The 12,500-nt window shown below is 44.1% G+C and overlaps 1 protein-coding gene across 1 annotated transcript in view; it reads left to right on the top strand.

The window, feature by feature from the left end:
- The window catches only part of armh3 (armadillo like helical domain containing 3), a 27,776-nt gene extending 15,432 nt beyond the window's left edge, over positions 1 to 12,344 (top strand). Inside the window, exons 21-25 of the mRNA XM_084197104.1 lie at positions 1,717 to 1,799; positions 4,151 to 4,277; positions 5,170 to 5,245; positions 8,851 to 8,929; positions 12,066 to 12,344. Coding sequence (XP_084053230.1) covers positions 1,717 to 1,799; positions 4,151 to 4,277; positions 5,170 to 5,245; positions 8,851 to 8,929; positions 12,066 to 12,227 — 527 coding nt within the window. The 3' untranslated portion in view covers positions 12,228 to 12,344. The remainder of the gene's footprint in view (positions 1 to 1,716; positions 1,800 to 4,150; positions 4,278 to 5,169; positions 5,246 to 8,850; positions 8,930 to 12,065) is intronic.
- The last annotated feature ends 156 nt before the right edge of the window (positions 12,345 to 12,500 follow it).

Here is a 12,500-nt window from a genome sequence, read left to right as displayed (position 1 = left end):
ATACATGTTTTAAAAAGAAATGAGTCTCATGCAACAGATCAAAACGTTTAGCTTTAAATGTTGATAAACTGTTATTTCTTCACATTTATAAGCGGAGCACTGTGCACAAGGCATTAGGCTGTGTGTGAATGTTTGTTCCTTAATACAATTAGCGGGAAAACACTGTTGTCAAAGCGCACCGCACATGAGAGCGGTTTCATGTGACAGAGATGAAAATATCCATTTAGAAAGAGGGGAGATCTAATATGCAGCAACTAGCATGTGTTGCTAATATGACTGGGATTGTGCCTTTGGCTACTGGACAATGAAAGAAAGTTGATATAAAATAATTGCCTCCACGGATATGGCCTGATTTTAGCTAGGCTACTTTGAAGCAAGGTAAGACATGCCTCATAATATGTAGTGAAACGTTCCGGTTTCAAACAGTTAAGTATATGTTTTCAAAAGGCATACTGCCTCCAGCTCATTGCATAGTGGTGTGTGACGCGCTGATGAAGCCGGCCTTCCGTTGCCGATGTTTTCTGTTTGAGATGCTGTAGTAGCAGCTCTCACGCTGTCTGACAGGTTTTCAGCTCAAAGGCTCTGTGTCTGTATGCTGTACTCGTGTGATAAATAAAATGTATTACGAATATACTGTACACACGTGCCAATTTAATTCCACTAAATTATGCAAATTAATCTTTAGACCAATAAGAATGACCGGTCAAATGTATTTCGATCGACTGGTATTTCCACCAATCAAGAGGCTAAAAAACATGATTTCACAATGGGATTTTTTCTTCTTGTCCCGGACAATTGGCCGGCGGCAATTTTATTTATCGGTTGTTCTATTTTTTTATCGGCCAAAAGCCGGCTATTACCGGCTAACGGAAACCCTGACACACACGCGTGCGCACTCACACACACACACTTAAATCACACACACATGAACACATTCAGAACACACACACACTTAGAACACACACACTCACATAGCAATTGATTGTCAGTGATGAGCAGAGAACAATACATGAATAATGTAAATCTTTGATCTCACATTGTCTCTGTTGCTGTGATCAAAGCAGTGTATGAAACATGAAAAGAAACAGTTTGGGCCCTGCAGCTGTGTGTGTGTGTGTGTGTGTGTGTGTGTGTGTGTGTGTGTGTGTGTGTGTGTGTGTGTGTGTGTGTGTGTGTGTGTGTGTGGGTGTGGGTGTGGGTGTGGGTGTGGGTGGGTGGGTGGGTGGGTGGGTGGGTGGGTGGTGAGCATGACCGTTTCGTCTGAGTCTGTGTTTTGAGCATGACCGTGTTTGTGTCCCCTAACACTGTCCGTCTCTAATCTTCCTCTGTCTCTGTGTGAATGTCTCTCCCGCGCCATTAATTATGCCTGCAGCTGGCGTGTGTGTGAATGTCTCCATGAAATATGCCTTAATAATAGCACTGCTTTATGAATGTATTCATCCCCTCAGCTCTGCTCTGCAGCTTCCTGTACCATCAGCAGCTGTTCTGCTTAGACACTCAGCACACTGACGTTGTTGATGTTATTCTGTCTTCAGTTCCACCCCCTCTGTCTTTCAATTGTCTCACATACTAATGAGTTCAGCAGAGGGTCTGAACAGTTGCCATGTACTCCTATCTGTTTCAGTCCTTCCATTCAGAGACAAGCTATGTTTGTGTTGTATTGAAGTGTATTAGAATAATCATGTGGGATTTCTTTGCTCTCTCTTTTTCCACCAGCTCTGATCAACCTGTTGAAATTTCTGCTGTCCAATGAGACCGTTCTGTTGGCCAAGCACAACATCTTTCACCTGGCTCTGCTGGTGAGAACACACACACATACATTAATATCTATCCCTAGCCCCTAACCCCTAGCCCCTAACCCCTAGCCCCTAACCCCTAGCCCCGAACCCCTAGCCCCTAACCCCTAGACCCTAACCCCTAGACCCTAGCCCCTAACCCCTAGACCCTAACCCCTAGACCCTAACCCCTAGCCCCTAACCCCTAGCCCCTAGCCCCTAGACCCTAACCCCTAGACCCTAGCCCCTAACCCCTAGACCCTAACCCCTAGCCCCTAACCCCTAACCCCTAGACCCTAACCCCTAGCCCCTAGCCCCTAACCCCTAACTCCTAGACCCTAACCCCTAGACCTTAACCCCTAGACCAGGCCCGTGGGTGGTTGGAGTAATGTGTATATAAAAAGACTCCAGGCCACTCCAGGCCACTCTTGAACGTCTGAAACTAGGTAGAAATGATAGTGGACCTAAATGTTTTAAAACAACTGCCCTTTTTCTGGCCTGCAAATAGATTTTGACGAACAAGTTGGTCACAAAAAAAAATCTGTGCGGCCCTCTGTTGAATTTCAAAATGCCGTTGTGGCACTCTGGCTGAAAAGCTTTCCTCCCCTAGTCCCTCTAACACTAGACCGTTCTGTTGGCCCCTAGCCTCTAACACTAGACTGTTCTGTTGGCCCCTAGCCTCTAACACTAGACCGTTCTGTTGGCCCCTAGCCTCTAACACTAGACCGTTCTGTTGGCCCCTAGCCTCTAACACTAGACCGTTCTGTTGGCCCCTAGCCTCTAACACTAGACTGTTCTGTTGGCCCCTAGCCTCTAACACTAGACTGTTCTGTTGGCCCCTAGCCTCTAACACTAGACCGTTCTGTTGGCCCCTAGCCTCTAACACTAGACCGTTCTGTTGGCCCCTAGCCTCTAACACTAGACTGTTCTGTTGGCCAAGCACAACATCATCTGGCCCTGCTGGTGAAGACAAACACTAATATCTACTCCTAGTTCCCAACCCCTAGCCTTAACTCCCTGGCCCCTAGCCTCTAACACTAGACCGTTCTGTTGGCCCCTAGCCTCTAACACTAGACCGTTCTGTTGGCCCCTAGCCTCTAACACTAGACCGTTCTGTTGGCCCCTAGCCTCTAACACTAGACCGTTCTGTTGGCCCCTAGCCTCTAACACTAGACCGTTCTGTTGGCCCCTAGCCTCTAACACTAGACCGTTCTGTTGGCCCCTAGCCTCTAACACTAGACCGTTCTGTTGGCCCCTAGCCTCTAACACTAGACCGTTCTGTTGGCCCCTAGCCTCTAACACTAGACCGTTCTGTTGGCCCCTGGTCCCTAACACAACATCTTTCACCTGGTCCTGCTGCTGAGAACACATACACAGATTTACACACACACCCTTCTGCTTGCTCATCTTGTGTCCGTATCTGTGTCCATGTGTGTGTGCGTGTCTCTCTCTCTCTCTCTCTCTCTGTGTGTGTTTGTGTTTTATACAGTATTTGAATGTGTTTAGAGAAAATTATAGAGAGAGTGGTGTCTCAAAGTTAGTGCTGAGCGATGAGTGCTTTTTGAGGTCGGTTCGGTTTCGTTTAGATTATTACAAAATAATCACGGTTTACGATTTTGATGTCATGAAATAATGACATTAAAATGATTTTAGAACTTTTTAATGGAAATGCCAAAAATAGTGAACATTCAATTGCCAAAACATTCCATTGTCTCTGTCAGGTCCACACTGGGTAGACATCAATAGAAAAATAGGAAATGGCTATGAAATAATAACATATTTTTAGTTGTGTATACTACCTAGTTTTTATTTGATGACTTTTTATTATTTTTAATTCCTTAAAGTCCTCGTCTCTGCTCAGGCAGTAGCAGCCAGCCAGCCAGCCAGTTATCTCAGTGCTCACCGTACTTTAGTCTTCCTAATTAGCTAGGTTAGCCTGCCTACTGTAAGGATGCTGCAGAGCTGTCTGACTGAATCATTTTACTAAGGCATGCTTCAATCAACTGTCTCTATACCTCTCTCTAGTCGTTGTGTACATTCCTCTCTCATGTGGTCTGGCGCAATGGATTATGGTCATTGTAGTTAATTACCACGTTTTTGCTCTGAACTAGGTTGAATATTTGCTTACTGAAAACTACAACGCCCTTCAGCCCAGCATCCCACATAGTTCTTGAGATGATTTCTCTCATGACTGATTTGATTTCTCTCTAGAGAAACGGCGTGTTTGGCTCTCCAAAAAAGCGAACTAAATGGAATTCAAGTAATTTAACCGACGTCGGTCAATTAGTTGTTAAAAAATAATAATATGCCGGTTAATCGCTCAGCACTACTCAAAGTGCTTATGCATTTCCTTTCTCTCTCTCTCTCACCCCCAGGTGGTGAATCTGTTCAACATGTTTATAACATATGGAGATACGTTCCTGCCCACCTCCAACAGTTATGATGAACTTTACTATGAGATCGTCAGGATGCACCAGATCTTTGACAACCTCTACTGCATGGGTCAGTCTTTCTCTGTCTGTCTTCAACCTCTACTGCATGGGTCAGTCTCTCTCTGTCTGTCTTCAACCTCTACTGCATGGGTCAGTCTCTCTCTGTCTATCTTCAACCTCTACTGCATGGGTCAGTCTCTATCTGTCTATCTTCAACCTCTACTGCATGGGTCAGTCTCTCTCTGTCTGTCTTCAACCTCTACTGCATGGGTTAGTCTCTCTCTGTCTGTCTTCAACCTCTACTGCATGGGTCAGTCTCTCTCTCTCTGTCTATCTTCAACCTCTACTGCATGGGTCAGTCTGTCTATGTCTGTCTATCTTCAACCTCTACTGCATGGGTCAGTCTCTCTCTCTCTGTCTATCTTCAACCTCTACTGCATGGGTCAGTCTCTCTCTGTATGTCTTCAACCTCTACTGCATGGGTCAGTCTCTCTCTCTCTGTATGTCTTCAACCTCTACTGCATGGGTCAGTCTCTCTCTCTCTGTCTATCTTCAACCTCTACTGCATGGGTCAGTCTCTCTCTCTCTGTCTATCTTCAACCTCTACTGCATGGGTCAGTCTCTCTCTCTCTGTATGTCTTCAACCTCTACTGCATGGGTCAGTCTCTCTCTCTCTGTATGACTTCAACCTCTACTGCATGGGTCAGTCTCTCTCTCTCTCACTGTGTCTATGAAAATGTATGTACTCACTAACTGTAAGTGGCTCTGGATAAGAGCGTCTGCTAAATGACTAAAATGTAAAACATGTAAAATGTCTTAATGACTGTGTGTGTGTTTATAAATGTATCCAGATTACTGAATGTGTGTTTCTTTATAAGCGTATCCAGATTACTGAATATGTGTGTGTTTATAATCATATCCAGATTACTGAATGTGTGTGTGTGTACTTCTCTTCCTCACAGTTCTGAGAGTGTCCACCAACACTGGCCAGTGGAAGGAGCCTGCCAGTAAAGTCACACACTCACTGGTCAATGTCAGGTAAGGACACACACACACACACACACACACACATACTAGTTGTAGAGAGCACTTGCACACGGAGAGAGAGAAAGGGGTGAAGATTGGGTAATGAGAGGGAGGGATGGAGATGAAAGTGAGATGGACAGAGCTTGTTAAAAGAGTAAGAGAGAGATTCAGAGAGGCAGAGAGATTGAGATGGAGTCAGAGAGTCCTCTCAATAGTAACATTATTGATCCAGTGAAGGACGAGAAGAGGGCAAAGAAGAGAGAGGGAATAATGGTTGCCACTTGGGATCTCTCTACTCTCTCTAATCTCTACTCTCTCTACTCTCTCTACTCTACTCTCTACTTGCTCTACTCTCTCTAATCTCTCTAATCTCTACTCTCTACTCTATCTAATCTCTACCTTCTGTACTCTCTCTACTCTCTCTACTCTCTACTCTCTCTCCTCTCTCTAATCTCTACTCTACTCTCTCTAATCTCTCTAATCTCTACTCTCTCTAATCTCTATTTTCTATACTCTCTCTACTCTCTCTAATCTCTACTCTCTCTAATCTATATTATCTCTACTCTCTCTACTCTCTCTAATCTCTACTCTCTACTCTACTCTCTCTAATCTCTACTCTAATCTCTAATCTCTCTACTCTCTCTATTCTCTACTCTCTATACTCTTAATTTCTCTAATCTCTACTCTCTCTACTCTACTCTCTCTACTCTATACTCTACGCTCTACTCTCTACTCTCGCTACTCTCTCTAATCTCTACTCTCTATACTCTCTCTCCTCTCTAATCTCTACTCTCTCTACTCTCTCTAATCTCTACTCTCTCTAATCTCTACTCTCTACTCTCTCTAATCTCTACTTTCTCTACTCTCTCTAATCTCTACTCTCTCAAATCTCTACTCTCTCTACTCTCTACTCTCTCCTCTCTACTCTCTCTCCTCTCTCTAATCTCTACTCTCTCTACTCTCTACTCTCTCCTCTCTACTCTCTCTCCTCTCTCTAATCTCTACTCTCTCTACTCTCTCTAATCTCTATTTTCTCTACTCTCTCTACTCTCTTCTCTAATCTCCTCTCTCTACTCTACTCTCTCAACTCTCTCTACTCTCTACTCTGTACTCTACACTCTACTCTCTAATCTATCTCTACTCTCTAATCTCTACTCTCTAATCTCTCCTCTCTACTCTCTCTACTCTCTCTACTTGCTATTCTCTACTCTCTCTACTCTCTACTCTCTCTACTCGCTCTACTCGCTACTCTCTACTCACTCTAATCTCTACTCTACTCTCTCTACTCTAGCTAATCTCTACTCTCTCTACTCTCTGCTCTCTCTGATCTCTAATATATACTCTCTCTACTCCCTCTACTCTCTACTCTCTCTACTCTCTACTCTCTGCTCTCTCTACTCTCTCTAATCTCTACGCTACTCTCTCTACTCTCTAATCTGTACTCTCCTCTCTACTCTCTCTACTATACTATCTCTACTCTCTCTCCTCTCTACTCTCTCTCCTCTCCCTCTACTCTCTACTGTATACTGTCTACTCTCTACTCTCTCTACTCTCTACTCTTTCTGATCTCTAATCTATACTCTCTCTACTCCCTCTACTCTCTGCTCTCTCTACTCTGCTCTCTCTACTCCCTACTCTCTGCTCTCACTACTCTCTCTACTCTAATCTGTACTCTCTCCTCTCTCCTCTCTACTCTCTACTCTCTCTACTCTACTCTCGCTACCCTCTACTCTCTCTCCTCTCTCCTCTCTATCCTCTCTCCTCTCTCTACTCTCTACTGTACTCTCTACTGTCTCTACTCTCTCTAATCTCTACTCTCTCTATTCTCTCTAATCTATACTCTCTACTCTCTCTAATATCTACTCTCTCCTCTCTCTACTCTACTCTCTCTACTCTCTCTCCTCTTTCTACTCTCTACTTTCTCTACTCTCTTTAATCTCTACTCTCTCTCCTCTCTACTCTCTCTCCTCTCTCTAATCTCTACTCTCTCTATTCTCTCTATTCTCTCTACTCTCTCTACTCTCTCTCCTCTCTCTAATCTCTACTCTCTCTACTCTCTCTAATCTCTACTCTCTACTATCTCTACTCTCTCTAATCTCTATTCTCTCTACTCTCTACTCTCTCTACTCTAATCTCTCTAATCGCTACTCTACTCTACTCTCTCTACTCTGCTCTCTCTACTCTCTACTCGCTCTACCCTCTAATCTCTACTCTCTATACTCTCTCTAATCTCTACCTTCTATACTCTCTCTAATCTCTCCTCTCTCTAATATTTACTCTCTCTCCTCTCTCTACTCTCTCTGCTCTCTCTACTCTCTACTCTCTCTACTCTCTCTAATCTCTACTCTCTCTAATCTCTCTACTCTCTACTCTCTCCACTCTCTCTAATCTCTATTTTCTCTACTCTCTACTCTCTCTACTCTCTACTCTAATCTCTCTAATCTCTACTCTCTCTACTCTCTATTCTAATCTCTCTAATCTCTACTCTCTACTCTCTCTACTCTCTCTAATCTCTAATCTCTCTAATCTCTACTCTCTCTACTTTCTACTCTCTTTAATCTCTCTACTCTCTACTATCTCTCTACTCTCTCTCCATCCTTACCCATTTCTCCTTCCCCTTGTTCCTTCTCTCTCTCATTCTTATTTTTCTCTCAGTGTCTCTTATCATCTTTGTCCCTTCTCCTGTTTATCTCTTCTCCTTCCTCTGGTCTCCCTCTCTCTCTCTTCCTCTATACCCCTCCCACCTCCTTCCCCTAGTCTCCCTCCTTCCCCTGGTCTCCCTCTCTTTTCCTCTGGTCTCCCTCTCTCTCTTCCCCTGGTCTCCCTCTCTCTCTTCATCTACCTCTACCCCTTCCCCCTCCTCCTTCCCCTGGTCTCCCTGGTCCATAGGGAAGGTTCATCTCTCTAGTTTCCCTGGTCTATAAGGAGGTGGAGGGTGAGAGATTCTATTCTAGGGTCTTCATGGGACCTTATAGAGTAGCAGCCGTACTACTGTAGGACAATAGGTGGCTATCAATAAGACTATCATTAGAAATCCCTCCACCACTGATTCCAGCCCATGTTGTTAACACCGTATGTCATTAGGCCAGTGTAATAATTGACATTGATTAGGAGAGCAGCCATTGTTAGGCATATAAGAACTGAATATTTTATTGTCCTAAATAACCAATAAGATGGGAAGGGGTCTTGTGTGTGTGTGTGTGTGTGTGTGTGTGTGTGTATGTGTGTGAAATCTTCCTTCGTATACAAGGGTAGTTCTAGACATAGTAAATGCATGAGGGCTCAAAGGAGTGAGAGCTGTGACTGTCAGTGTTCATTAGTTTGGGCACCTCTCTATCTCTCTCTCTCCTTTCTCTCCTCTCTCTCTCCTCTCCCTCTCTCTCTCTCATCTCTCTCTCTCCATCTCTCTCCCCCTTCCCTAGTTCAGAATACCTAATATATGCTGCAGTGTTGGTCCCATCCAGTTTTATATTTCTTCATTTTATAAATATATTGAAAGATTAAACATAGTTACATCACAGCAATGGAGCGTCTCTATAAAATTATGTGATATACGTATTACTACCCTCTCTCTGACCAATGCTTCAACTAATTGTTTGTGTGTGTGTGTGTTTCAGGGCCATTATCAACCATTTCAACCCCAAGATTGAGTCGTACGCTGCAGTGAACCACATCTCCCAGCTGTCTGAGGACCAGGTAAACATGCCTCTTATGATGTCACCACAACCCCTTATGATGTCACAGCACACTCTATTATGAGTGTGCTGTGACATCTACTTACCTTGTGAAATAAGGGATAAATAAATAAATGAGGTCACAACATGCCTGCTTGTGATATCATAATGGCCCAATGAAAGCTTTATATTCTTTATGATGTCACAATGACCCTCTGATGATGTCACAATAACAACAGTGTTTAAATTCAGACTGAGGCTCTTTATGACATCACAATGGAACACATCCCTTGAAACAGTGTTCGCATTGCACCGGGAGATGGGCTTTTAACCACACTCCATCAAGCAGCATTTAATGAGAGGAGAGAAAAACAAATGGACAGAAAAGGGCTGAGAGGAAAGAAAGGGAAAAGGTTTTGGAGTATATATGCTTTATTTACCAGCTGATAAGCACAGTGATGGATTCTGTCATTACACAGAGATAGAGAGAGAAATATTCTGGCATTACACACCCCAATTACCTCTCAGCTGATATCTCCCAGATTTATTCCCAACAAGAAGAGAATACGTTTAAATGAAATGACGTCAATGCACAGTTTGACCTTTAGATGAGATTTGAATTTCCCCATTAGAAGTGACTGTAATGTAAAGTTGTAGGTTGGCTGAGTCCCAAACGGTAAAAGTAGTGCACTACATACGAAATAGGGAGCCATTTGGGACTCAAGCCGTAGTTTCCTTCCTCATTAGAAGTGTGTGTAAAGTTTTCTCTCCAGACTGCCAGGTGAAGTTGTATAGGTGTGGTGCTGCTGGCTGTAGTGGTACTGAACCCTTTACAGCCTTCTGACTGAGGGAAATGGGCCGTGTATACACGCACACACACACACACACACACACACACACACACACACACACACACACACACACACACGGTTTGTTGGCACAGGAGTGTACAGGTGTGTTCATTAGCCTTTGCTAGCCTGTCTGATTGAGCCAGGTGGTACTGCAGTAGGGACAGCCTACAGATGGTAACCTCACAGCTGACACACACACACACACACACACACTCACAAACAAACACAGACAGACAGACAGACACAGACAGACAGACACACACACAAACACACAGACACAAACACACTCACACACAGACTGTCAGCTTTAATGGGGGTATTTTCATCCATATCGGGTGACACACACACACACACACACACACACACAGACACACACACACAGACACTTTTGGTACTTAAAAGTGTACTTTTGGTCTCCTAAAATGGTGGGACTATGTACAAAAAGTGCTGTAATTTCTAAACGGTTCACCCGATATGGATGAAAATACCCTCAAATTAAAGCTGACAGTCTGCACTTAAATCCAAAGTGCTGGAATACAGAGCCAAAACAACAAAAAATGTGTCACTGTCACAATCCCTTTGGAGCCCCGATATGGATGAATGTGATTTGCCATGCAGAAAACAGCTTTTCTATCCCCCTATGATCTCTCTCTGTCTCTCTCTCTCTCTCTTTCTCTCACTCTCTCTCTCTCTCTCTTTCTCTCGCTCTATCTCTCTCTCTCTCTTTCTCTCGCTCTATCTCTCTCTCTCGCTCTATCTATCTTTCTCTCTCTCTCTCTCTCTCTCTCTCTCCCTCTTTCTCTTGCTCTCTCTATCTCTCTCTCTATCTCTCTCTCTATCTCTCTCTCTATCTCTCTCTCTATCTCTCTCTCTATCTATCTATCTATCTATCTATCTATCTATCTATCTATCTATCTATCTATCTATCTATCTATCTATCTATCTATCTATCTATCTATCTAATCTATCTAATCTATCTAATCTATCTAATCTATCTATCTAATCTATCTATCCTTCTCCCCCACTGGTAAATGTTGATAAACACATGCTTCTTATCTCCCTCCCTCTCTCCATAAGAGGATGACACACACACACTCCATTAATCTCAGTGTTCTCGTTCTAGGGAGAGAAGTGAAGAGAGACTGAGATAGTGATGGAGAGGGATTGAAAAATAGAGAGGGATTGAAAAATAGAGAGAGGTACTGTAGATGAATATTTCAGTAGTTTGCCATTAGACGTAGAAATAAAAACCAACAGCACTTTCCCTGGTGGTAACATTCATCAGGACAAAGGAGAAGAAACATGTTAGTCTACGGCTCCTGGTTTCACATTTCATGTCTCTGGGAGAATGAAGAATGAAGACAGTTTTTCACTGTGTGTGTGTTTGAAATTGTTTGTGTGTTTTTGCAAACTGAGTTGTGTGTGTTCAGTGCCTCTCTCTCCCCCTTCCCATCTCTCTCCTCCCATCCTTCTCCCCCTTCTCTCTTCCCATCTCTCTCCTCCCATCCTTCTCCCCCTTCTCTCTTCCCATCTCTCTCCTCCCATCCTTCTCCCCCTTCTCTCTTCCCATCTCTCTCCTCCCATCCTTCTCCCCCTTCTCTCTTCCCATCTCTCTCCTCCCATCCTTCTCCCCCCTTCTCTCTTCCCATCTCTCTCCTCCCATCCTTCTCCCCCCTTCTCTCTTCCCATCTCTCTCCTCCCATCCTTCTCCCCCCTTCTCTCTTCCCATCTCTCTCCTCCCATCCTTCTCCCCCCTTCTCTCTTCCCATCTCTCTCCTCCCATCCTTCTCCCCCCTTCTCTCTTCCCATCTCTCTCCTCCCATCCTTCTCCCCCCTTCTCTCTTCCCATCTCTCTCCTCCCATCCTTCTCCCCCTTCTCTCTTCCCAGCTCTCTCCTCCCATCCTTCTCCCCCTTCTCTCTTCCCATTTCTCTCCTCCCATCCTTCTCCCAATTCAAATTCAAGCTGCTTTATTGGCATGAAAAACATTGCGTCAATATTGCCAAAGCAACAACGTATACAATATACATTGTAATACAATCTCTCTGTCTCAATTCAATTACATTTAAGGGATTTCTCTCTCTCTCGCTCTCTCTCTCCATATCATTCTCTCTCTCCCTACCGTTCTCTCTCTCTCTCTACCATTCTCTCTCTCTCTCTCTCTCTCTCTCTCTCTCTCTCTCTCTCTCTCTCTCTCTCTCTCTCTCTCTCTCTCTCTCTCTCCCCCTACCGTTCTCTCTCTCTCTCTTCATCTCTCTCTCACACACATAATTCAATTATTTCAAAATGTCCCCTCCTCCCCCTCTAGGTATTGGAGGTGGTTCGATCCAACTATGACACGTTGACCCTGAAGCTGCAGGATGGTCTGGACCAGTTTGAGAGATACTCTGAACAACCCAAGGAGGCTGCCTTCTTTAAAGAACTGGTGAGAAGGAACAGTGTAAACACACAGTCAGTACATGGGACGTGATAAATGCTTGTATTGGTAAAATTAGTGTCTCATTCGTAGTCCTGCACAATTAGTTGAATTCACAATCAAATCACAATATTAATATGAGCAATATCCCTATTGCACGCAATATTTTGAAACGCCACTAAGCCGCGTGTAACGTCCGTTTTTGTAGTTTACTCTGTTTGTCGTCTCCCTGACCTCTTGTGACTGCTTCCCACACACCAAGCCCCACCCCCTGTCAAATCAAGCAGCGCAGTTCCTCCTCCTCGCTGTTAGTCACTAGAAGTTTGC

This window comes from Coregonus lavaretus (genome assembly GCF_964263955.1).
Source record: "Coregonus lavaretus genome assembly, contig: HAP1_SCAFFOLD_2018, whole genome shotgun sequence".
NCBI lineage: Eukaryota > Metazoa > Chordata > Actinopteri > Salmoniformes > Salmonidae > Coregonus > Coregonus lavaretus.
This window is presented reverse-complemented; position numbering and strand designations above follow the sequence as displayed.